This window comes from Dasypus novemcinctus, chromosome 1 (genome assembly GCF_030445035.2).
Source record: "Dasypus novemcinctus isolate mDasNov1 chromosome 1, mDasNov1.1.hap2, whole genome shotgun sequence".
Lineage (NCBI taxonomy): Eukaryota > Metazoa > Chordata > Mammalia > Cingulata > Dasypodidae > Dasypus > Dasypus novemcinctus.
In genome coordinates, this window is record NC_080673.1 from 76,068,349 (window position 1) to 76,093,905 (window position 25,557).

At 33.3% G+C, this 25,557-nt stretch overlaps 1 protein-coding gene across 2 annotated transcripts in view; it reads left to right on the forward strand.

The window, feature by feature from the left end:
- BBS7 (Bardet-Biedl syndrome 7) overlaps window positions 1-25,557 on the forward strand; it is a 58,959-nt gene that overhangs the window by 16,498 nt on the left and 16,904 nt on the right. For both annotated transcript variants that reach the window (XM_058293193.2, XM_004474669.5), the window contains exons 6-15: window positions 869-941; window positions 1,359-1,475; window positions 3,031-3,161; window positions 6,692-6,776; window positions 7,515-7,617; window positions 9,263-9,455; window positions 10,671-10,745; window positions 13,417-13,482; window positions 16,917-17,056; window positions 18,720-18,884. In XM_058293193.2, coding sequence (XP_058149176.1) covers window positions 869-941; window positions 1,359-1,475; window positions 3,031-3,161; window positions 6,692-6,776; window positions 7,515-7,617; window positions 9,263-9,455; window positions 10,671-10,745; window positions 13,417-13,482; window positions 16,917-17,056; window positions 18,720-18,884 — 1,148 coding nt within the window. The remainder of the gene's footprint in view (window positions 1-868; window positions 942-1,358; window positions 1,476-3,030; window positions 3,162-6,691; window positions 6,777-7,514; window positions 7,618-9,262; window positions 9,456-10,670; window positions 10,746-13,416; window positions 13,483-16,916; window positions 17,057-18,719; window positions 18,885-25,557) is intronic.

Here is a 25,557-nt window from a genome sequence, read left to right on the forward strand (position 1 = left end):
TAAGTTTGGTGTGTACTTTTTGTGTTTGTATAGCTATATGTACATATCTTTAAGTTTTAAAATGCTATTTTAAATAAAAGTTAAAGCATATGGTTCGCTCATATATACATTTAAATTTTTTAATAATAATAGTATTATATGACATGTATAATACTTTGCAATGTTTTTCATTGAGTGATATATCATGAATATTATTTCGATGTCAGTGTAAGTACTTCTACCTCATTTTCTTGACTTCACAGATGCCATGCACTAAATGACAAGTATTGTAAGTAGCAAAATTGAAAAAAAATTGACAAAAGTGCCTAGCTCGTTTTCTTATCTAAATAGCAGGATTCTGCCTCTAACTGGAGTGAATTTTATTTTAAATTTGTACTCTGTTTAAGTTGTTTTATTTGTTTAAATTAGAGAAGTTATAGGTTTACAGAAAAATCATGCATAAAATGCAGAATTCCCATTAACACTCTATTATTAACTCATGGCAATGGTGTGGTATATTTGTTAAAACTGATGAAAAAGCATTTTAATAATTATACTATTAACTATGGTCCATGGTTTATATTAGGGTCCACTCTTTATGTTGTATATTCCTACAGTTTGTTTTTTTAAAAAATTTATTCTAGTAACATATATAAAACCTAAAATTTCCCCTTTTAACTACATTCAAATATGTAATTCAATAATGTTAATTATATTCACAGTGTTGTGCTACCATCACTATCATCCATTACCAAAACTTTTCCATTAACCTAAGTAGAAACACTTGGAGTTATCTTAAGCATTAACTCTTCAGTCCCTACCCCAACTCCAGCTTCTGATAACCAATTCCAGTTTCTGTTTCAGTTTTAAAATACTTATTCTTCATTAGGGATCTGATGTGATGTATGAAGTTGAAGTTCCTGGCCCACCTACTGTCTTAGCACTTCACAATGGAAATGGCGGTAATCACGATTTCATATTTCACAATCAAATAAGGAAGGGCATTATGTTATTAGCATAGATATTTTAGGTTCCTAATGACTATGTGTTTATATAAAATATTAAGTGACAATGGTAAATTGTAGAAAGAAAATGAACTGGAATTGAGATAATTTTCTTTTTCTGAGAACTTGCCAGTAATTAACAGTGATGAGTTATTGAACTTTAGTTTTGGGTTTCCTCATCTTAAAATTTGAGAGTCTTTTATCCTCTGGCTGTAAAATTCTGTGACTATGTATCCATCCTCCCAAATTGTTTCTTGTCTTTTTGTAATATGAGATTTTTTTACATGTAGATTAAAATATTTGAACATATTTTAATTTTAAAGAAATGTTAAAAGTTCATGGGATAAATATATATTAATTTTAATTATAATGTAGGTGACTCTGGAGAAGATCTTGTGTTTGGAACATCAGATGGAAAACTTGGACTTGTTCAGATCAGTACATCCAAACCAATGCACAAGTGGGAAATTCGAAATGAGAAAAAGAGGGGAGGTATATTTTTGATGAAGTTCAGATTCTGAAATCTCAGTGATTATTAAATAAAATACCCTAGATTATATATTCATACTGTTTTATTTATTCACATTCCATAGCAGACATTTAGCAATTCCCAGAGCCAGCTCAAATTTATCTAGTATTTGCTTAACAAGTTTACCATACTATTAACATGATTGTTTTTTTTGAATAAGAAATGTTAATAGTTTGTAATAGATGGGTTAATGTCCTGCTAGAACATCATTCTATGCTAAAATCAATTTTTAATTTTCTGGGGTAGGGTATTAATTAGGATCTGGGAGTACCTGGTATGAGGTAGTAAAGAAATGTAGTGTGTTAGGGAACCTTTCTGTTTTTTAAGGACTTTACACCTGATAAGGTAGGTGGTGAGATGGCTATAGGTATAGGATATTTATATATTCATTTATCACTTCAACAATACTTGTTGGGGAAGACAAGGTAAATAACATAGCTTCAGCTAGTCATCTAAAAAAAATCCAAGGCAAGAAATTAATGTATGATGGTGGAAGGGGTAGGCCTATATTTAGACTGGGTAGTCAAGGGAGGCGTTTTAGAAGAGATGAAATTTGAACTGAGATCTAAATAGTAAGAAAAAGAGTCAACAATTTGAAGGTTTGGGGAAAAGACCATTCTAAGAAGAGAAAAAAAATAAGGGCAGAAGACTTGTGGCAGAAGTGAACTTGACTCATATGAGAATAATAGTAGGAAGACTAGTATAGCTAAATGCATTAGGATGGTATGAGATGAAGTTGGAGATGTAAGGTAGGCCAAATTATATAGATCTTTGTAAAAAGATCTTGAATTCTAATCTAAATGCAGTGGGAAATCATTAGAGAATTTAATTAGGTGTGTGCTTTACTCAAAACATTACATGGAGAATGAATTTTGGCAAAAACAGGTCAAAAATGGAAGCATGGAGCCCAGTGAGGAAGTTGTTATAATTTATCCTAGTCTGGGCTAGAGATATGTGAAGACTTGACAAAAATCAGTTGGAAATGAAAAGAAGACAAGTTTCAGTAAATATTTTATAAATAGAGTTGATAGGATTTGTTAATAGATATGGAAAATGAGAAAAAAACAAGAATGAGAGGTGAAACCTAGATTTTATGGCCTGCTTCAACTGGATGGTGCCATTTACTAAGCTGGGAAAAGATGGAATGGATCAGTGTTGAATGAGTGCTGGTAAAGAGGGGAATGCAGAGTTTTGTTTGGGGCATGAAAAGTTTGAGATGCCAGGTGTTTTAAGAGAATATGCTGAATAAGCCATTGGATATATGAGTCTCGAGCTCTGGGGAAAGGCCAGGGCTGGAGATGTAAACTTAGGAGCCATGGCCATATAGATTCCATTTAAAATCTTGGAAATAGATGAATGTGGTTGGAAAGGAGAAGGGTATCTGACTACACTCAAAGGTTGTTTGTTTTGCCCAGTCTTATTTGGTATATAATTATTTTTTCATTCTTATGTGATATATACTCAGTATATACTAAACTATAATTATTTTATTAATTATCACTTACCTCTTTTTTAAAGGTATTTTGTGTGTTGACAGTTTTGACATTGTGGGTGATGGAGTTAAAGATTTGCTTGTTGGGAGAGATGATGGAATGGTGGAAGTATATAGTTTTGATAATGCAAATGAACCTGTTCTACGATTTGATCAGGTCAGTTCATTTTAAAAAGACTAAGTATGCTTTGACAAAGTTTATTAATCTCCAAATAGTTATGGAGATGTCTATATGGTTTGGATTTTATTAAATGAGAACATATTAAATCTTTGTGTCTGGTTAAAAAATATTACTGCTTTTACATTATTAAAATCTTCTCTATGTATTATAGATGACTTTTGTGCTTGAATAATAAACTAATGCCTTCAAGCTGAATAATAAATTACTTTTTATTATGTTTTTCTAAAATTTTATTATACACTTACAAAGTATTAAATATTTTGCCTTAGTTTCCATAATGCACAACAACACATTTTAGGGGTAACATTTATATATTTGGGTAAATAAATGAGATACTGCTGTTATAAATTAGAATCTTTACTAAGAATAAAGTCCATGTTGTCAGGACTACATTGTTTCAGTTTGCTAGCTGCTAAAACAAATATATACCATGCCTTATATTTTTTGAGGCTAGAATTCCAAAATTGAGGTGTCAGCAAGGCAATGCTTTCTACTTGAAGACTGTGGCATTCTGGGGCTGACTGCAAGTAACTTTTGACTTTGGCTTTTCTATCACACGGCAGTGTACATGGTGGTGTCTTCTTTCTTTCCTGGATTCCATTTACTTCCAGCTTCTAGCTGCTCCCCATGGCTTAGCTCTCCATCTGACTTTCACTTTGCTTATACAAAAGACTCTATAATCTAGATTAGAGCCCAACCTAATTCAGCTGGACTATACCTTACCTGAAGTAGTATCTTGAAGAGATCAAACTTACAAACGGTCAACACTTACAGGACCAGGACTTGCCTTTTGTGGGGGACATGATTCAGTCCCCAACAGATATCATCCCTAGTAATCATATAGCATTTCCCTCCTCTGCTAGGGCTGGCACTAAGAAATCTATCTTTCCACTATTTCTTCTGTTTGTCTAACCCAGAGGTACAGTTTTTGGGTTATACATAGGCTGTAAATACTCTACCTCACCTTGGATCCTTGTTGTCACTGTGTTGTATTCCAATAAGGAGAACTCTTAGCTGACACAGTCTTCCTTAGTAGTTTGTTAATAAAAAAAAAAAAAAAAATTGGTTAAGGGGCAAATCATAAAAAGGGAATATATATATACCTTAAACATCTTATTTTAACTTAAGCTTATGCATTTATTTGCCAATATTTTGAGGTATGACCAAGGTCTTTTCTTGTGAGTTTGGTTTTCTTGACTAGCATTCCATGTTGTTTTCTTGCATAAGCCATATGCATACTATTTTGTCTAGAAGTTCTGGCTTTATAGTTGTATGACTGATTTTTTAAAAATATATAATTTGAATTAGCTAAATCTATGACTACGAATAGATTTTTGGAAAAATATATATAAATTACATAAGATAAAAACATTTCACGAAAATGTATATTGGCAAAAATGTATAGAAATTAATATTTTATTATTTTTGTTACTTTTTCTGAGTATATTAAGTTAATGTAATATAAAACTGTACAAGTTATAATTAAGTCACTTGATAAACCTCTCACAAAGTGAGAATGTATGTGACTCTATTGACTGGTAAAACATCCTTCTGCAAGTCAGGTGGTTTCCAATGTTTTGCTTTCAGTAATTTGAAGGAGGGCACAATGAAGCTGTCAGATAATATATCACTAAAAACATTTTTGGTGGTGCATCAGTTAGTGTTATTTGATATATTACTATGAGATGTTTACACAATCAAGTGAACTTTGAATAATGAAATTTTATTCCCATCTACATCTATAGTTGACTAAGATTGGTCAGGGCTTACATCTATAAAAGTTAAAAGTAAGAATAGAACTAATGTTGAACTCAGTCTCATTCCACCAATCAGTAGTATTCATCCAAGATACCTGAATAATTAGAAGGGTAAAAAAGGTCCCATTCATCTTATGGGACACATTCCCAATGGAACTTTTGCTTTTTGTAATTATTATTTACTAAAACTTTTCTATTTGTCTTGATCATTTGTGTGCCACTAATAATCACAGTGATAGAAATGTCTAATGATTAGAGCTTCATTGTCACAAAAGTTAAAAATTTCAGTTTATAATTTTTTGATTGAAGAGAAGTATAAAAAGTATAACAGAATTTACAGCATCTAAGTATATTTTATTAAGATAGAATTATGTGGGGGGAAGTGAAATAAAAAATAAAAATCAAAGAGAAAAAGGAATGATGTAAAATTTCCAACTGTTAAGAAGAATTTGTTTTCTGCATTTTTAGGGGAATAATTGTATGTAATAATTTGTCTAGAAATAACATTATTTGTAACTATTTCAAGTTCTGATGAAAAATTTTCAAGTCAATTAAAAAATGTACAGGGGGGGACACATGGCTTTTTGTTTTGTTTTATTTTGTTTATTTTTAAGAATTGCTTTAGTGAGAATGTGAAAAAATAAATTTGAAGACTTTGAGTGTATGGGAGATCAACTGGGACACTTGTTAAAAATGCAAATATTACACTCCATCAGTGAGCCTAATTTTATGTAAATTCACAATCAAAGCTTTGCTACTTATGTATGTAAAACTTTGCTACTTGTATATATAATTTTCATTAGGAATCAACTAGTAGCCAAATTTGCATAAAAGCTCAGGGTTTGTCTATTACAGCAATGGTGAGGATAACTAGCATTTGTTGATTGCCTGGCTTAATGCTGGTGTCCATTCCCTCTACCCCTGTCTTTAAAATCATGGTTCTCAGCTTTGCCTGATAAGAATAACCTAATAGTGTTATTCAATCTGCTAGGCAAAACCTATTACTGAGCTGCCAACAGCATTATTTTAATGAAATAGAATAGATTAGAATATCAGAGTGTATCTCAGCCCATTTTAAGTTTATATATGTTGTGTTTGTTCATTTGTGAATATATATATCCTGGAATGCAATATAAAATTAATTGCTTGCTTTCAAAATAGTTTGAAATCTCCTGGCCTAGAACGCTTGTTAAAAATGAAAACTCCTAGTTTATCCATCTAAGTGATTATTTTCAGATAAGTTTGAGAAGTATCATTTTAAAGATAATGTAAAACCCAAATCATCTAAAAAAAATCTTTTCTTTCCATATTAACACATTTCTTAAAGGTTCCATATAGGCTTCATCTTTATTCATCTGAAAACTATTTGGAGAAAATACATGGGACACAGTCTGTGGAACTCAAATAATAGACTAAATTTCTTGGGAGTTTTCCTTATATCATTTTTTTAAAGCTTCCTAATTATATAAATAAACTTTCTTTGCTCATTAGATAACTATACTGTTAGCTAAGTGGTACATACAAATATGCTAGAATCATTATAAATGCTATTTCCCCAAATTTAAAAACACTGGAATTTTCTGTCATTTGTGCAAGATTTTTGTCTTTCTAATCTCAGTGTCTGCACATAGTAAGCATTTGGTAAATATATATTGAATGTCTGATGACAGTAGAATAAGTTTTGTGGCTTGTTTTAACATATCTTGGAAAGTTTTCATTATTAATGCAGTATCTTCAATTTATTTTAAGACCTTGTCTGAAAGTGTCACATCTATCCAGGGTGGTTGTGTAGGGAGAGATGGCTATGATGAAATCGTGGTGTCCACATATTCAGGTAAGGTATATGAAAGTTGTGAGAAAGAAACACTAATAAAAAATATAGATTATATAGATTACTTTTGATGTCTACTTTTTCAAAGGTGTTAAGAGAAATTTATTCTTAACCTATAGCATTTATATGGTTAATAAGAGGAGGGAGAAGTGAATGAGTTGGTTTATAAAATACTTTTTAAAGAGTACCTAGCATGTCTCTAGTAATTTTTGAAAATTAAATTATATTCTTTGGTTTAAAGAGATTTACTGGACTTTAGTTTAGCTTTTGTACTGTGTAATTACTTAGAAAAACTTGCTTGCTGTTAATTAGGTCATTTTTGGCATTTTCTCAATAGTCACGTTAGAGTTTCAATTTCCATAAAAAAACTTTTCCAAAGGCAATTTGAATTCATCAGCTATTTCTTAATTTGCTAGAATATGTTGACTTATTCCATACTTGAAACTAAAACTCTAAGTCAAAAAGCAAAAGACTTCATGAATCATAGTATTATAATATTTAAGGTAAAAAATAGTATCACAGAATGCTCAAGTAATTTCTTTGTGGTTTGAATATTTCTCAGCTTGATTTTTATTCATTTTTTTGTTTTGTATTTTGAAGAGTGCCTAAGTCTTTGGGATAAGTGAGGTTTATGTGGGTGAGCAAAGGGGCAGTGTATATTGGGGTGTCAGCTACACAATATATTATATTTGATAGCACTTGCGACATTAAGTAATGCATGAGTATAATTCATCTCCACAGGTTGGGTTACAGGTATGACAACAGAACCTGTTCATAAGGAAAGTGGGCCAGGAGAAGAACTGAAAATTAATCAGGAGATGCAGAATAAAATTGCTTCTTTACGGTAACTTTGGATTTTTGTTTGCTCTTTTCCCCTTTATTTCATGAAATGTGGGTTTTGTTGGTGTATTGTTTTATTAGATTGAATGGTATAATTAATTCGTTTATTGTCTTTTTAAATGAATTTAACAGATTAAAAAAGCTAGCAGTGACCTCATTAATACTTTGGAGTTAGAAATATTCTTTTCGTATGCTTTATTCTATACAAACTACTTAGATCAAGGATTATAATTTTTTACTTTTTTAGCCAAAGATAGTTGCAGTGTTTCTTTTTTTAATTTATAGCAATTAGAAAGACACCAGCAGAAATGGCTCTATTCCTCATTAATTCCAATGTTCATTCTTCCTGTGGAGCCCTCTGAATCTATAATTTTGGAGCCCTCTGAATCTATAATTTTGGCTTTTAAGTTTTGTTACTAGAACTGAGTAATGTTGACTCCCTTTGACATAGGGTATTGGTTGCATGGTCTGCCCAATTTGACAGGTCCTCTGAAAGATACCCAACCCTCATGTAAAGTTTTTCATACAGTGAAGAGTTGGGAGTTGTTGAAACTTTTAGTGACACTTTCCCCACTTTGACCCTTCCTAACGCCTTGGGGAAGGGGTTGTCTTTTTGGTGGTAGTTCAGGGCTAAAGAATCTTTCAAGGCAGCAAGATGCCACAAGTGCTAGTAACCAAAAACCATCAGGAGAGCAAGCTTTAATGTTCATCCAATGAGGATACAAGATTCATGTAAGGATATACATGCAACAGGGATACCAAGAAACATTAGTGACTATCTCACATCCTCAATACAATACCTTTTTTCCCTAACCAACTTTACTCCCTCCTGATACCACTGGAATATAAGTCCACAAGAAGTTTATGTCCCTTTTGCTGGTCAGCTCATAGAACACTGCTAGGTACATAGGAGGCACTCAGTAAATATTTCTTGGATAAACGGATCTTATCCTTTGTTCATTTTATATTTCCCTTCCAAGTTTCTCCCTAGATATTTCCCCCAAGATGGGACTAGCTAGGCCACATATTCTCTTCCAATTACTATTTACCTCATTTGAATATGGCTTTTTCCATTGAAGGAATACCCTAACTAGAGATTCTGTAAACAATGCATGTATAGTTCAATCTCAGCAGAATCCTTTCCGACACTTGGTAAAACCTGAGCAGTAACACTGGCTCACATCACCTTGTGGTCCCCAAAATGTTAACATTATGTATCCTCCTCCTTATTTTGTGCATCTCCTATAATGTCTTGCTAAAAGGCACATTTCCTGGTACACATTTTGTTTCTTCTTCTTAAATCTGTTTTGGTGCTGCAGTACAATCAGTCTCCCTTACTATTAATTCTGTTTGCAACCATAACCAGATTTATGTCTTAGAATGGATTATTTGGAACCTGGAGTTAATAATAACTCTTTATTAATATTACTGATATGGGACTGAGTAGATGTTCCCATTTTTATATTAGAGGTTAATAATGTGTAATCATTTGGTCAAAGAAGCAAACTTTTCATTCCTATTGATGTTAGTTCCAGCTTACTAATAAAACTGTTACTTTGTAGAAGTTAAGTGCCTCAAGTTTGTAAATATTCTGAGGGCCTAAAATATTTCTACTTATAGGTGACAGTGTTGTGTATATTTTCCTCTAGGAGTGAGTTGGAACATCTGCAGTATAAGGTACTGCAGGAAAGAGAGAAATATCAACAGTCTTCTCAATCAAGCAAAGCAAAATCAGCAGTACCTTCATTTAGTATAAATGACAAATTTACATTAAATAAGGATGATGCCAGCTACAGCCTTATCTTAGAAGTGCAGACAGCAATAGATAATGTCTTAATACAGGTAAACAAAATGTCTAAATTCTTAGGTAAAAGTCATGTAACTGACTATATATATATTTATGTATTTGTGCCTTGTATATATAGTCATATTTTATGACTGGATTTATTTTGAAAACACTCATGTTTTAATTAATATTGAAAACTTGGTTTCAGACAGTAATTTTAAATGTTGTATATTCTTAATCTTATATTAGATAATCAGTTTGCTCAAAGATTATTTAAATTACATGTTTACTTTTTATTTAGCCCATATTTATTAAAAAACAAAAGACAGATGGATTTCAATTTCAGGAAGAGTCAGAAAGAAGAAACCAATAAGGATGTTCTTTTTTTTGCTACCCTCTGGGAGTATCTTAACAGTGATGTGACTTGGAAACTCCCTTGTTTAATGCTCTTAGAATTTTTTTTTAATTCCCAGGTACTAAAATGGTTGCTTACATTACAGCTTGCTTATTAACCCAGTAGTTTCAAAGTAGGGCAGTAGACAAAGTAGGTAAGCCTAAAAGCATATAATTTAAGGGCAATAATGTACAATTCCATTCATCAATGTATTTGCATTTGTTTCCTTTGATTTGGAAGAGATTCAGGGAGTAGAAAAGAATAGCAGGATGAATGGAAAAAAACAAAAGATGGAAAAGGAAGGAAACTAGTTTTAAAAAGATTTAGGGAGAGATAAGAATATGATCATTTAAAACTTAAAGGTAGAAATTTCTTTTAAGTAATACTAGCTGGAAGGGGTGCTACATGGGACAACTCAGACCACCATTCATATAGAACACAGTGCAACAGCCTTGTCCTAGCAGCTACCTCTTTAGGGGAGATCAAAAATTATCTCCTTTCTGTTTTACAGGTAAAATTCAAATTGACAAAAATGAACTGAAAAAATCAGAAGGACCATTTGATTATTTACAGTCCATGGTAACATTTTTAGCACTCATAATAATAGGACGGTTGTCATTTTAAGGAGGTAGTAAGAGATTATATTCTATGACTTCTGATCATCCATATTAAAAAATATAGGAGATTGCAAAATAATATTTCTTCTTTATCGTATTTATATTCTGGAGGTATAGACTATCAAATATAAATTAAGGAAATTTATACTCTCAAATCTAAAAATGACTATAAACTAAAACTAAGTATAAGCCTGAGAGAAAATATATTTTGTGAAAATTTTTAGGTTTTTCATCGTAACTTTTTCTTTTAAATTGACTAGAGTGATGTTCCAATAGATTTACTTGATGTGGATAAAAATTCTGCTGTTGTAAGCTTTAGCAGCTGTGATTCTGAGGTGAGTTTTAAAAGCATTCTTTAGATGCTTTCATTTCTATTATGCCATTTTAATTAAAGCCTATAAATACTACACGTATTTGATGTTTATCCTTTGATCTTTCTTTCATAATCTTTCCCTCAAAATCTGCTGCTGCTACTCTCTTTTCCTGTCCTCAGATACTTGAGAAACCTGAGTGTTATCCTAGATTCTTTCTTCTCTCTGATCTGTTGTATCCAGTTAGTCACTAGGTTCGGTCAATTCTACCTCCATGGCTCAGACCTCTATTCTGCTTCATTCCCACTTAGGTTAACAGTCCAGGCCCTCGTCCTCTCTTGCTTAAACTCCTGCACTCGGCAGTTTCTCTGCTTTCAGTCTTGCCTCCTACTTCCAGGCTATGCAACCAGAGAAGTCTTCCTTAAACACAAACATCATTGTTTCAATTCTTTTCTCAAAACCTTTTAAAGATTCCTTATTTCCTGCAGGATATAAATCTAGGTTCCTCACTGTGAAATGATTTAGCTATTATTACATTTCCACCTTATTTCTAACACCAGCTATTATCTCCCTTCCCATATACTCTATTTTCTGCCAAACTGAAGTTTTTGAAATCTTGAAAATACTATACAGTCCTTGGATTTGAACATGATCTATTCCTTCTGCTTGCCCTTTCTGGTCCTCCCTGCTTTTTCTAAGCTTGTTGAATCCTACTTGCCCATATTCAGCAGACATTATTGAACACTTACTGTGTGCAGAGCGCCTAGAATGAGATTATGCCACTGTTTTGGGACATGCTTAATACAGGCACTTCTTTCTGCTTAGTACTAAAGGACTAGCAGTCTCAGTGCTTGGTGTGGATCCTAAAGAGGTTTTTTGGGTAGAGATAAGTTCCAGATTAGCTGCATTGGAGGAGACAAAGCAAGGCAAAAGGAGATAGTGAATGGAATTGGCAGGTAGTTATACATTTTTAAAAAGGAAGGAAATAAGAAGAGTGGATAAAGGAAAAAGTCAATAATTAAAGAAAATTTTATATGGAATTTCATAGTAAAACTTTTCTTTTTGATGAGATTTTGTAACAGATGTATTATATTGCTCATATATGATTTATCACCCTGTTTGAGAACAAAATATAAGATTGAGACCTACTACTTTTTGGCCATTTTGAAAAATCAAGGTAACATGGAATTAAAAACTTTAATTCCTTTGTTACTATGAAATATTGACCTAATTTACTTATATGACTGCATGATTCTTTGAAATTAGTATTTTATGTATTTTTAAAATCTATTTTCTTGGCTGATAGCTTTTTAAAAAATTTTTATTATGGAAAGTTTCAAGATACCCCAAAGCAGAAAGAATAGTATAATAACCACCAGGTACCCATCACTAGCGTCAACATATGGCCTGTCTTATATCATTCTCTTCAACCTAAACTAGATTATTTTTAAAGCTAACCTGAGACATATCTCTTTTAATCTGTATTATTTCATCTGTAAATAGTTCAGTATATAACATTTGTTTTTAATCACACAACAGTAGATTTCTGGATATGCTGACTGATTCTCTATGGTTACTAAGTATAAATAATTTGAAATTAAAATACTTGAATTTTCTTTCTGATATTGACATCCTTTTTATTTCTTCAGTTATTTGATAAAAATTGGAAAATAATACATAAATATTGCATATGAAATGTGTCATATTGTTTTGCCTGATTTTGTAATTCATGCACTTAGATATGTTTCTATTTTTAATGGTTTAATATTCAATTTAAGAAGCTGTGGGAAGCGCACTTGGCCCAGTGGTTAGGGCGTCCGTCTACCACATGGGAGGTCTGTGGTTCAAACCCTGGGCCTCCTTGACCCATGTGGAGCTGGCCCATGCGCAGTGCTGATGCACGTAAGGAGTGCCGTGCAATGCAAGGGTGTCCCCTGCTTAGGGGAGCCCCACACGCAAGGAGTGCACCCTGTAAGGAGAGCTGCCCAGCGTGAAAGAAAGTGCAGCCTGCCCAGGAATGGCGCCGCATACACAGAGAGCTGACACAACAAGATGACGCAGCAAAAAGAAACACAGATACCCATGCCGCTGACAACAACAGAAGCGGACAAAGAAGAATACGCAGCAAATAGACACAGAGAACAGACAACTAGGCTGGGAGGGAAGGGGAGACAAAAAAAAAAAGCTAGCATATTTGAAGTAACTTCGCCAATTTAATTCAACAAAAATGTATTGAGTACCTACAGTATGTGTTATTGAGTACCCACAGTATGCCAGATACTGTGCTATTTGTTGGGAATAGAGATGACATATTTCTTGGTCCTCTCTAAATACTTGTGAAAATCAAAGACATTCAACAGTTAATGTTGTAGATGTCTTCATTATATAAATATTAGGACTTTTCATTGTAAGTTAAATTTTTACAACTCTTAATGTCTAAAAATGTTATTGTAGAGAAGCAAGGTGGAAAGAGCGTAGACTTTAGAATCTTAAAGATCTGAATTTAAATTCCACTTTTGCCAGCTTTTGGGAAAGTTACCCACCTTCTTCTTCCTTTATCTGTTAAAACTTAGTGAAACCAAAGCAGTAGCACAGTGACACTCAAATGATAGAACTTCAGTAAATGATAACCATTATTGTTATTGTTGGTAAAAATATGGATGCGTACTGATCCTTAACTTTCTATTCTTCTCAGTCAAATGACAACTTTCTTCTTGCTACTTATCGGTGTCAGGCAAATACCACAAGGCTGGAACTCAAGGTAAATTGTTAGAAATGACCTTTACCTGAATGTTTGAGCTTTCTGTTTTGTTCCTGGTACATTTTATAATATCTGATATTGTTTCTTTGCATGGAATTTCTCTCTAAAATAAGTACTTTTGAAGTAATGACTTTCAAATGCCTTGTGAGTTTTTTTTTTCCACTACTAGTTTTTAGTTAGGTTTTAATTTAGCCCAAACCACTGTTTCTGCTATTAGCACTTAGCCAGTCACCTTCTCTAAAATCATAGAGCTTAATGTTTTCTCTCAATGGAAATTTTCTTTTCTAATTTTCTATTATAGAAAGTTTCAGACATATATAAAATAGTGAATCCCCATGTACTTATTACCTAGCTTCAGCAATAATCAACACATACCCAATTTTGATTATGCCAATGCTCCCCACCCAAATTATTTTGAAGCAAATATAAGATAGTTTATAATTTCATTTATAAATATTTCAGTATATATAAATAGCCATAATACTATTATCACACCTAAGAAAAGTTAATAATTCCTTACTATCATCAAATAGTCAATGTTCAAATTCCACTGATTTTTATTTTTATAGTTTGTTTTATCCAATAATAGTCCAAATAAAATAATTTAGTTATTGAAGTGTCTGGGCCCAGTAGTTCCCTCCTTGCTGGATTTTGTTGATGGTATTCCTGTGATGTGATTTATTATCATCTATTTAAAAATTATTATTATCATCTATTCTAGAGAAAACTTTTTGAAGTCTTTAGAATTAACATAATCATTTTTGCAATTAAATATGAATCTAGCACACAAAATCTGTTTTAATTAATTTATAGTGTGAGTGTTTAAAAATTTTTTATTTTAGTATTTGTTTCTATTATCTAAGAATTTAGGACTGTAACTTTTTTTCCTGGTGTTGCTGATGTTCTAAAACTCAAAGTATGCTTTTTTTTTTAGTTTGGAAAACAAATTTTAATTCATGCTTTATCATTGCCATACATTGATACTGATTTACAAATGACATTAAAACATAGGATTTAAGAGTGAACAGTGAAAACACTATCTTGATTACTTACAAAAACTAAAATAAATGATTTATTCACTCTGTACTGATATTGACTTAACAAAAAATATTATAACACATGAATTACTTAGTGAATGCTTTATTTTGAGGTACTGTTAAACATTGTTCTTCATATCCGATTTTAAAAAGTTCCAGTTAAGTGTAATTAAAAAAAAAAAAAAACCTATTTTGAGCTGCATAATTCCCCTATAATATATTTTGAAAGAAAACTTGAAAACTGGGGAAATTTCTTGTTACTTAAGCATATTTTATGAGTAAGTAGCCTAATCAAACATTTTAAATTTAGTATCACTGAGCAAGATTGTGTAGATAAATTATGAAGTGGCCTGAATATTTTTAAATAATAGTGCTCTTTTTTTACCAAAAATTATTATTGTGGTAACATATATGTAACACAAAATTTCCCATTTTAACCATTGTGAAGCATACAATTCAGTGCTATTAATTATACTCAAGTTGTTGCTCTACCATCACCACCGTTCATTACCAAAATTTTTCGTTGCCGCAAACAGAAACTCTGAATACATTAAGAAATAATTCCCTCTTGCCCACTCCCCCCAGACTCTACTAACCTCTAATCTCCTTTCTTTCTCCTTTTTTTCAATTGGATACAATGAAGCCATTGGATAAACTGTATGAAAATAGCCAAGAAAATTATGAAAAAGAAGAAAAGTAAGATGGAACTTGTCACACAGTAAAAATTACTATAAAAATAGTTTACAAAAATTAGTGTAGGGTATTTCCAAGGAATAAATAAATAGGTCATACAATGGAACACAATCTAAAATTAGAGCCTAAAGCATAGTTATGGGGAAATAATGCATGATGTATCTATTTAGGGAAAAATTCTATGTTAAAATGGTTTTGGCACAACTGGCAACTCTCTGGAAGAAAATTGAGTGGATTCTTATGCCATATATAAAAATTAAATTTGCATGAATTAAGTAACTAGGTATTAAAAAGAAGAAATTTCATTGTCTTCTGGATAATGGGTGAATATCAATAAAATGTAAAGACTGCCTGTAAATAGTTATAAAAAAGACCACCTCAAAATAGTCAAAGGATATGGATTTGCAATTCATAAAGGAGGGGATCAAAATGACTAATAAAATTTTTTTCTACCTCATTATTACTTAGGGAAATTAAAATAACACAGAGATAGTAACTTATCTAACAGACTGGCAAAAAATTTTAAAGAGCAGCATCACCAGGTGGCAGGAATGAGGAAAAGCAAACTCTTAATCATAGTTGGTGAAAATGTAAATTGGTGAGCCGTTTTGGAAAGTAGTCAATAGCCCCATTTTGGAGAATCTATTTCATAACAGCTCATAGTAGTATATACAAAGATGTTTATATAATTAATTGCAGCATGGTTTGTACAGCCAAAAAAATGAAAACAAAGCAAATACTCATTAGTAATTGAATGGTTGAATAAATGAATATTTATCCATACCATGGAATATTATGCAACTGCTATAAACAATGAGTTTTATCTGTATCCATTGACATGGAAGAAAGTCCATGCATTGAAAAATAGAAAATACATAGATAAATTCCCTATATATGTATATGTTTTTATAAAAATATATATATAATGATATAAATATGGGGTAAGAACTGAATAGAAACATAGCAGTCTGATAAGGTAGATTATACATGGGGAGAAGGCCTGGGTGGGAATGGATGGGATGGGTTGGGGGGAGGGTGATGATAATAGCAGAGGTAGAGTTAAGGGAAAAAGTGTGATTATTAGAGATAAAAGGAAAGATGCCTTTAATATAAATAGAATTTGTTCATGTGAAATTATGTATTTGTGTTTATACATATGCATAGAGAACTGTTTGAAAGGATGACTACCAAAATAATAATAATGGTCATCTCTGGGTGGTAGGATTTCAAGTGACTTGCATGTTCATTCATTTGAGAAAATGAAATGTTCCATGTAAGTTTCAGTTATTTGGAAAACTCACTTATCTCTTCAACAAAAATGTCTAGACTTTTACCATTTTTAGTGTAAATCTTCATAAAATAAATTCTGTTACACACCTGTGTTTTTAGATGTGACAAGGTAGTGTGTGAGAACATATGTTCTTTGAAATGTAGTAGCAGTGGTAAATGTGGACAAATGAACTAAAAATATGAGGTCGGGATAACTTTCATAGATTGATAAATTTTGCCATTGGCTGTAAAATCTTTTTACTTTTCCTTTATTATAGAGGCAAATAGTTGTTTAATACAATGTCATTATTTCCTTTTAAAATACTACAGAAGAAATAAAAGCATAAGTAATTGATTACTTGTGTTGAATGTTTTAGAAATATGTTTATGTTTCTAGAGCATTCTTATTTTCTTCTCTCTTTTGTGTTGACTCAGATTCGCTCAATTGAAGGCCAGTATGGCACACTTCAAGCATATGTGACTCCAAGAATTCAACCCAAAACCTGTCAGGTCCACCAGTACCAGATCAAACCCCTTTCACTCCATCAAAGAACTCACTTAATTGATCATGAAAGGTAGGGCAAAGGAGAGAGCAATTTATTTTCATGGTTTTACGCATAAATAAATGTGCATTTGTTTTTATAGTGTAAATTCTAGTAGCTACTTATACATTTTTCAAAATTAAATACATATTTTAAATGCTATGGACTTAATATTTCTAATAAATATAAGATTCCTTGTCTTATTTTAGAGGCTCTTTGAGTTGGACTTCCCTATCTTTCTCAAATATTTCCATTCTGAGATCATTAAGGTAGTATTAAATCTCAAACATTTAATTGAGCAAATATTGTTTAGTAATTAGATTGTCTATGAACAGGGCCTTATTATATTAGCCTCAAATATTACATCCCCTTTCTGTTTCATGTCAGGGAATACTGGTACAATAATTGGTTATGAAAGTCTGTTAATTCTCACTTCTGTTCCATCTTAAGAATCCACTTGTGTGTAGATTTTCTTTTTCTTTCCTGAAGATCAGAGACCATGGACTTAAATGGAAGGGACAGAAAGAAACTGACAATTAGTGAATATTTTCTCTGTGCAAGGCATTGTGCTAGGTACTTATGCATTATTAAATTCTTACAACAAGATAAGTAATAATATGTCAGTTTTACAAATGAGAAATGGGGCTTGAAAAAGTAACTTGCTGCTTTAAGAAACGCTATGATTTTTGAGGTCAAAGCATGTTTTTTTCTATTGTAACTTGCAATTTAAAAGGTATGTAATTTAAATAAGATGTAAGGATGTTCCTAAGGAAAATTTCTGCAAAACATTAAAGATAGAATAGATTCTTCTTAGGGTGCCTTCTGTCTAAAAGTCAAGGTTAGAGTTATTGGAGACAGGATGGTGTGCTAGAAAGAACAGCAAACTAGGAACCAAGAGCCTTGGATTATGATCTTATGTCTGTTACTATATGACTTTGGAGAAATAATTTATTAACTCTTTGGATCTTAGATTTGTTATCTGCAAAGGAGAGGGTTGGTTTGGTTGATATCAAAAGTCCCTTCCAACTCTCAGTTTCCTTAATTCTGTATCCTATTAAAGTTCTTTTTGAACCTTTTATTCTATAAATTTTAGTTTCTTAATTCTGTATTATTATCCATTTTATTTGTTTTAAATCTATGTAGAACCTCTTGTTCTTGTTACATCATGTGATTTTGCAAGATATTATTGCATATCCCTGTAAGATAAAACACAGCTAGTAAAATAGTGGAGCAAGGTATCTAATCCATGTCTCTCTCTCTTAAAAGCTCCATTCTTTGCCTTCACATTATGCTGATTCTTTCCCTAAGCAGATTTTTGTGTATGTTCTATATTTTATTAATATGTAGTAGAAATACTAGATGAACTTTTCAAAAATCAAATCTACCTGGCAAACCCACGTTTTGGTGTTTTTTTTTTGAAAGCTAGTAAAAATGGAAAGAATCTATATCTATATTTATATCTATCTATCTATATATATGCTGCTTAACTGAAAAATATGACAACTAGCACAGGTGCAGATATAAATAAGTGTTCAAATCTTTTTCCCTCATGAAATTGAAATGTTTATGTATTCCTGAAAAATTAAACTTTATTTAGCTATATTGCAAAATTCTGCTTGTTAATGTGTTTTGTATTATACATATAATCTACCTCCATGTATTCTTATACAAAATGCATGTCTCTATTAAATTACAGACCAATGAATACACTGACTCTAACAGGACAGTTCAGTTTTGCTGAAATTCACTCCTGGGTGTTTTTTTGCCTGCCTGAAGTTCCGGAAAAACCCCCAGCAGGAGAATGTGTGACATTTTACTTTCAGAACACCTTCCTGGATACACAACTTGAAACAACCTACAGGTAAATCAGATTTATCACTAGTTTAGAAGTGTTGTTTTTATATAAATTGAACTTCTAACTTTCCATTTGTTTCAATGCATGAATATTTACAAATAATATCTTTGAAAGCCTAGACCATTCAAGAGAATCTACTGAAAAACAAGTAGAATTAATGAGTTTAGAAAATTGATAAAGATGAATATGCAAAGTTCATCCCCTTTCCTGAATTCCCAACAATAACTGGCTAGAAAATACACTGCTCAAAAAGATCCCATTCAGAGTAACAATAATAACAAAATGTCCACATAAAATCTGTAAGAATATTCTTAATTAGAAATATACAGAATGTACATGAAGAAAGTTGTAAAATTTTATTCCTTGATTAAATGGAGTCATATATTCTGTAATCATTAATATGAAGAAATTGTAAAGATGACAGTTTTCCAAATTGATTTGAACATTTATCATAATCCAAAAAAATTCCAGATAAGTTTCTTTATGCAGAAATAAATGGTTTAGTTCAAAGAATGGCTTTGAACTTTAGCATTTTTTTGAAATTAATCATGTTACTCATGGAATACAGTATGATCTACACTGCCCAAGCTCCCAGTCGAACTCTTCCCTTCACTCTCCCTTGTCATTCATCCACTATGACCTCCATAATTTCTCTATTTCTGAAAACAAGAGACTAAACTTCTCTTTTCCTTTCTTCTTGTTCTTAAAGCAATTTCTCTAAATCTGGTCTGAATTTATACCCTCATGCTTCTTAAGGTCTTTGTATTCTCCTCTTTAACACCCTTAGGTTGTTTTGTTTTGTTTTTTTTCAGTCAGCAAAGGGGAACTTTATTGCAGTCTCAAGGCCACAGGGCTCTGGAAGGAGGCCGCTTGCGGGAGGCTGAGGAGCTGTGGGAGCAGGTCCTTATTTGACCCTCCTGGGGCGCAGGTTGTTGGTGTGGCCACGCCTCTTGCAGCAATTGACCGCACCGGGGTACAGGCGGATATAACATCTGTGGCTGATCATCTTGTCGCAGTTGTCCTTATGGGCGAGCTGGGGAAGGGTGAGCTCGGTGATGCTGCCCTGGAGACGCAGCACCAGGTGCAGGGTGGACTCTTCCTGGATGTTGTAACCAAGAGAGTGCGCCTGTCCTCCAGCTGTTTACTGGCAAAGATGAGATGCTGCTGGTCAGGCGGGATGTCCCCCTTGCCTTGGATCTTGGCCTTGGCGTCACTGGGCTCGACCTGGAGGGTGATTTTCTTGCCCTTAAGGGTCTTCACAAAGATTTGCATCTCTGTGTCCTCTCCGCTGCCTCATTGAAGAGAAGTGTTGGTGTTTTGTTTAGCTTTGGGGGTAGCTTCTAACTCTCCTTCCGCCTCTACCTCAGTCCCTTAAAGATTATTTCCTTAGGAAGGAATTCTACATCCTTATGCCTCTTAGCTGAGACTTTACCGTACTAAATTCTGGAGACAGCAATGAATGAACACATAATTTTTCATAATGAAGCCTTTGGGACCAAGAACTTTCTAAAAATCTAATTGATTTTAGTATCAGTTCTATAGAGGTGTTTTACTGTGCTCTGCAGGGAGATGATTTGTCCCTAAACCTGTAGAATTACTTTTAAGTATCACACTGTTTTGCTTAATGTAACTTTGTATTAAGTTTAAATTTAGGACATGTGAGTTCTCCAACTTTGTTATTTTTTTTTCAAGTTTGTTTTGGCTATTCTGGGTCCTTTCCCTTCCATATAAATTTGATGTTTGCCTTTTCCAATTCTGCAAAGAAGACTGTTGGAAATTTTAGTTGATTATGTTGAATTTATAAATCGCTTTGAGTAGAATTAACATCTTAGTAACAATAGGTCTTGTAATACAAGAATATTGAATGTTTTCCATTTATATAGGTTGTCTTTGATTTTATTCAGCAATGTTTTGTATTTTTCTGTGTACAAGTCTTTTATATGCTTAATTAAATTTATTCCTACTATTTGGTTCTTTTAGTTGCTATTGTAAATGGAATTTCTTTCTTGATTTCCTCTTCAGGTTATTCATTACTAGTATATAGAAACATCATTGATTTTGTAGCTCATTTGTACCCTACCACTTTAATGAATTTATTAGCTCTAGTAGTGTTGTGGAATTTTCAGGATTTTCTGTATGTAGGATCATGTCATCTGCAAATAGGGAATGTTTTACTTTTTCCTTTCCTGTCAGGAGTCTTTTATTTCTTTTTCTTGCATAATTACCCTGGGTAGAACTTCCAGTTCAGTTGTTCAATAGCAGTGAAATAGAGCACCTTGTCTTGTTCCTGAACTTAGAATGCAAGCTTTCAATTATTCACCATTGAGTTTGGTGTTAACTGTGGATTTTTCATATGTGCCTCTATAATGTTGAGAAAGTTTCCTTCTACTCCTACTTTCCTGAGTGTTTTTATCAAGAAAGTGTGCTGGGTTTTGGTGCACCAATTAAAATGATCATGTGTCTTTTTTTTTCCTTCATTCTATTAATGTGGTGTATTACAGTAATTTACTTGTTTCTGTTGAACCACTCTTGAATCCTAGGATAAATCCTGTGCAATCATGGTGTATAATTCTTTTAATGTGCTATTGGATTTGGTTTGCTAGTATTTTGTTGAAGATTTTTGCATCTATATTCATAAGACATACGATCTGTAGTTTTCTTGTGGTATCTTTTTCTGACTTTGGCATGAGGGTGATGTTGGTCTCATAGAATGAATTAGGGAGTGTTCCCTCTCTTCAATTTTGTGGAAGAGTTTGAGCAGGATTGGTATTAATTCTTCTTGGAATGTTTGGTAAAATTCCCCTGTGAAGCCATCTGGTCCTGGGCTTTTATTTGTTGGGAGGTTTTTTGATTACTGATTCAATCTCCTTACTTGTTATTGGTTTGTTGAGATCTTCTCTTTATTTTGGGGTAGGTATAGGTAGTTAGTGTGATTCTAGGAAATTGTCCATTTTATCTAGTTTATCTAATTTGTTGGCTTACAGTTGTTCATAATACCCTCTTATTATCCTTTTTTAATATGGTGTCGATAGTAATGTCCCCCCTTTGATTCCTGATTTTAAGTATTTGCGTCCTCTCTCTTTGTCATTTTAGCTAAATGTTTGTCAATTTTATTGACCTTTTGAAAGAGTCGAATATTAGTTTTATGGATTTTCTCTGTTGGTTTTTTATTCTCTATCTCATTTATCTCTGCTATATTATTTATTTCCTTCCTTCTGCTTGCATTGGGTTTAGTCTGCTCCTCTTTTTCTCATTCTCCTGTTGTGAAGTGTTAGGTCTTGATTTGAGATCTTTGTTCTTTTTTAATGTGGGTATTTGGAGCTATAAATTTCCCTCTGAGCACTGCCTTTTGTGCATCCCATAAGTTTCGGTATGTTTTCTTTTTGTTTTCATTATCAAAACTTTCCAACCCATATCAAAGACATAAATATCAATACCCAAGAAGGACAATACACCTCAAACAGAGTAAATCCGTATAGACCAACTCTAAGACACCTAATATGCAGAATGACAAATATCAGAGATAAAGAGAGGATTCTGAAAACAGCAAGAGAAAAGCAAAGCATCACATACAAGGGAGCCTCAATAAGATTAAGTATCGACCTCTCATCAGAAACCACAGAGGTGAGAAGAAAGTGGTATGATATATTTAAGGAATTGAAAGAATAAAACTGGTAGCCAAGAATTCTGTATATGGCAAAACTGTCCATCAAAAATGAGGGTGAGTTTAAAGTACTCACAGATGAACAAAAATGGAGAGAGTTTGTTACCAAAAGACCAGAATTACAAGAGATACTAAAGGGAGTGCTGCAGCCTGAAAGTAAAAAACAGCAAGAAACTTGGAAAAGAGTATAGAAATGAAGATTATTTGGAAGGGTAAACTAAAGGGTAAGAAGATAGACAAAGGTAACATATGACAACAGAAAGCCGAAATATAAAATGGACAAAGTAATGCCTTTACAGTAATCACATTGAATGTTAATGACTTGAGCGCCCCAATCAAAAGACACAGACTGATAGAATGGTTAAAAAAAATAAAAGCTATATGCTGTCTACAAGAGACTCACCTCAGATGTAAGGACTCAGCCAGGTCCACAGACAAAGGGGGTTCCAGGGATCTACCAGCCCAGGAAAGGAAAGAGAAAGGGACACATCCTTAGCTAAACTAACAGAGAAAAAGAAGGTGCAAATAAATACAATCAGAAATGAAGGGAGGATGTTACGACTGACCCCTCAAAAATAAAAAGGATCATAAAAGGATTTGTAAGAAACTATGTCAACAAACTAGACAAGCTAGGTGAAATGGACAAATTCCTAGAAATGCACAAATGGCTTGCACTGACACTACAAGAAATACATGAACTTAACAAACCAATCACATTTAAGGACATAGAATTTATCATCAAAAATCTCCCAACAAAGAAAAGTCCAGGTCAGATGACTTCACAGGTGAATTCTATCAAGCATTTTGAAAAGAATTAACACCATTCCTATTTAAATTCTTCCCAAAAATTTAGGAAGGAAGGATGATTACCTAACACATTTTATGAAGCCAGCATTACCTTAATACCAAAGCCAGATAAAACCACAAGAGGGAAGTGAATGTGGCTCAACAACTGGGCATTGCCTACCGCATGGGAAGACGAGCAAGACAGCTGATGTGACAGATTGGTGTGGCAAGCTGATGCAACAGGAAGAAGCAATGAGGTGATGCAACAAAGAGACACAACAGGGAAACGGACTTTGGCCCAGTGGTTAGGGCGTCCGTCTACCACATGGGAGGTCCGTGGTTCAAACCCCAGGCCTCCTTGACCCGTGTGGAGCTGGCCATGAGCAGCGCTGATGCGCGCAAGGAGTGCCGTGCCACGCAAGGGTGTCCCCCGCATGGGGGAGCCCCACGCGCAAGGAGTGCGCCCATGAGGAAAGCCGCCCAGCATGAAAAGAAAGAGCAGCCTGCCCAGGAATGGTGCCGCCCACACTTCCCGTGCCGCTGACGCCAACAGAAGCGGACAAAGAAACAAGATGCAGCAAATAGACACCAAGAACAGACAACCAGGGGAGGGGGGGGAATTAAATAAATAAATAAATCTTTAAAAAAAAAACAAAAAAAAAAAACCAAAGAGACACAACAAGGAAACACAATGAGAAAACAATAAGCAGGGAGCAGAGGTGGCTGGAGTGATTATGTGTGTCCCTCTTACATGGGATGGTCCCAGGTTCTGTTCCTGGTGCCTCCTAAAAAGAAGGCAAGCATACAATGAACAGACACAGAGAGCAGACAGTGAGGGCAAACAATGGGGGAGGAGAGGGTGGAATAGAAATAAATTTCAAAAAACACTACAAGAAAAGAAAATTACAGACCAATCTCTGGTGAACATAGATGTAAAAATTCTCAACAAAATACTGACAAATCAAATCTAACAGTATATCAAAAGACTTATACATCACGACCAAGTCAGATTTATTCCTGGTATGCAAATTTGGTTTAATATAAGAAAATCAATCAGCGTAATACGCAACATTAACAAATTGAAGGGAAAAAACCCACATGATCATCTCAGTCAATGCAGAAAAGGCATTCAACAAAATCCAGCATACTTTCTTGATAAAAACACTTCAAAAGATAGGGATATAAGGAAAATTTCTCAATATGATGAAAGGCATATATGAAAAACCCACAGCCAACATCATACTCAATGGGGAAATGTTGGAAGTTTTCGTTCTAAGATCAGGAACAAGACAAGGATGTCCACAGTCGCCATTATTAAACAACATTGTACTAGAAGTTCTAGCTAGATCAATTAGACAAGAAAAAAATATTAAAGATATCTAAATAGGAAAAGAGAAAGTAAAACTCTCACTATTTGTGGATGACACTATATTATATTTAGAAAATTCTGAAATGTCTACAACAAAGCTACTTGAGCTGATAAATGAGTTCAGCAAAGTGGCAGAATACAAAATCAACATGCAAAAATCAATATTTGCTGTACACTGGTATTGAACAATCTGGGGAAGAAACTGGGGGAAATTCCATTAACATCAGCAACAAAAAGACTTAAATACCTATGAATCAATTTAACCATAGAAGTACAGGTTAATACGCATATAGTTATATGCAGATAACTACAAAACAATTCAATAAAAAATCACTGAAGACCTAAACAAAAGGAAAAACATTCTGTGTTCATGGATTGGAAGACTAAATATTGTGAAGATGTCAGTTCTAACCAAACTGATTTATAGATTGACTGCAATACCCAATCAAAATTCTAACAGCCTACTTTACAGAAATAGGAAAAGCAATTAACAAATTTATTTGGAAAGGAAAGTATACACACATAGCCAAAAGCATTCTAAAAAAGAAAAATGAATGGGAGGCAATGGCCTTGAAACATATTACAAAACTACAGTGGTCAGAACAGCATGGTTTTGGCATAAAGATAGACACAATGATCAGTGATTGAAAGTCCAGAAATAAACCATCACCTCTGCAGTCAACTGGTTTTTGACAAACCTACCAAGTCCATGTTAATAGGACAAAACAGTCTCTTGAACAAATGGTTCTGGGAGAACTGGATATCTATAAGAAAGAGGACCCCTATCTCACTCCGTGTACAGGAATCAATTCAAAATGGGTCAAAAACTTAAATATAAAAGCCAGGACCATAAAACTACT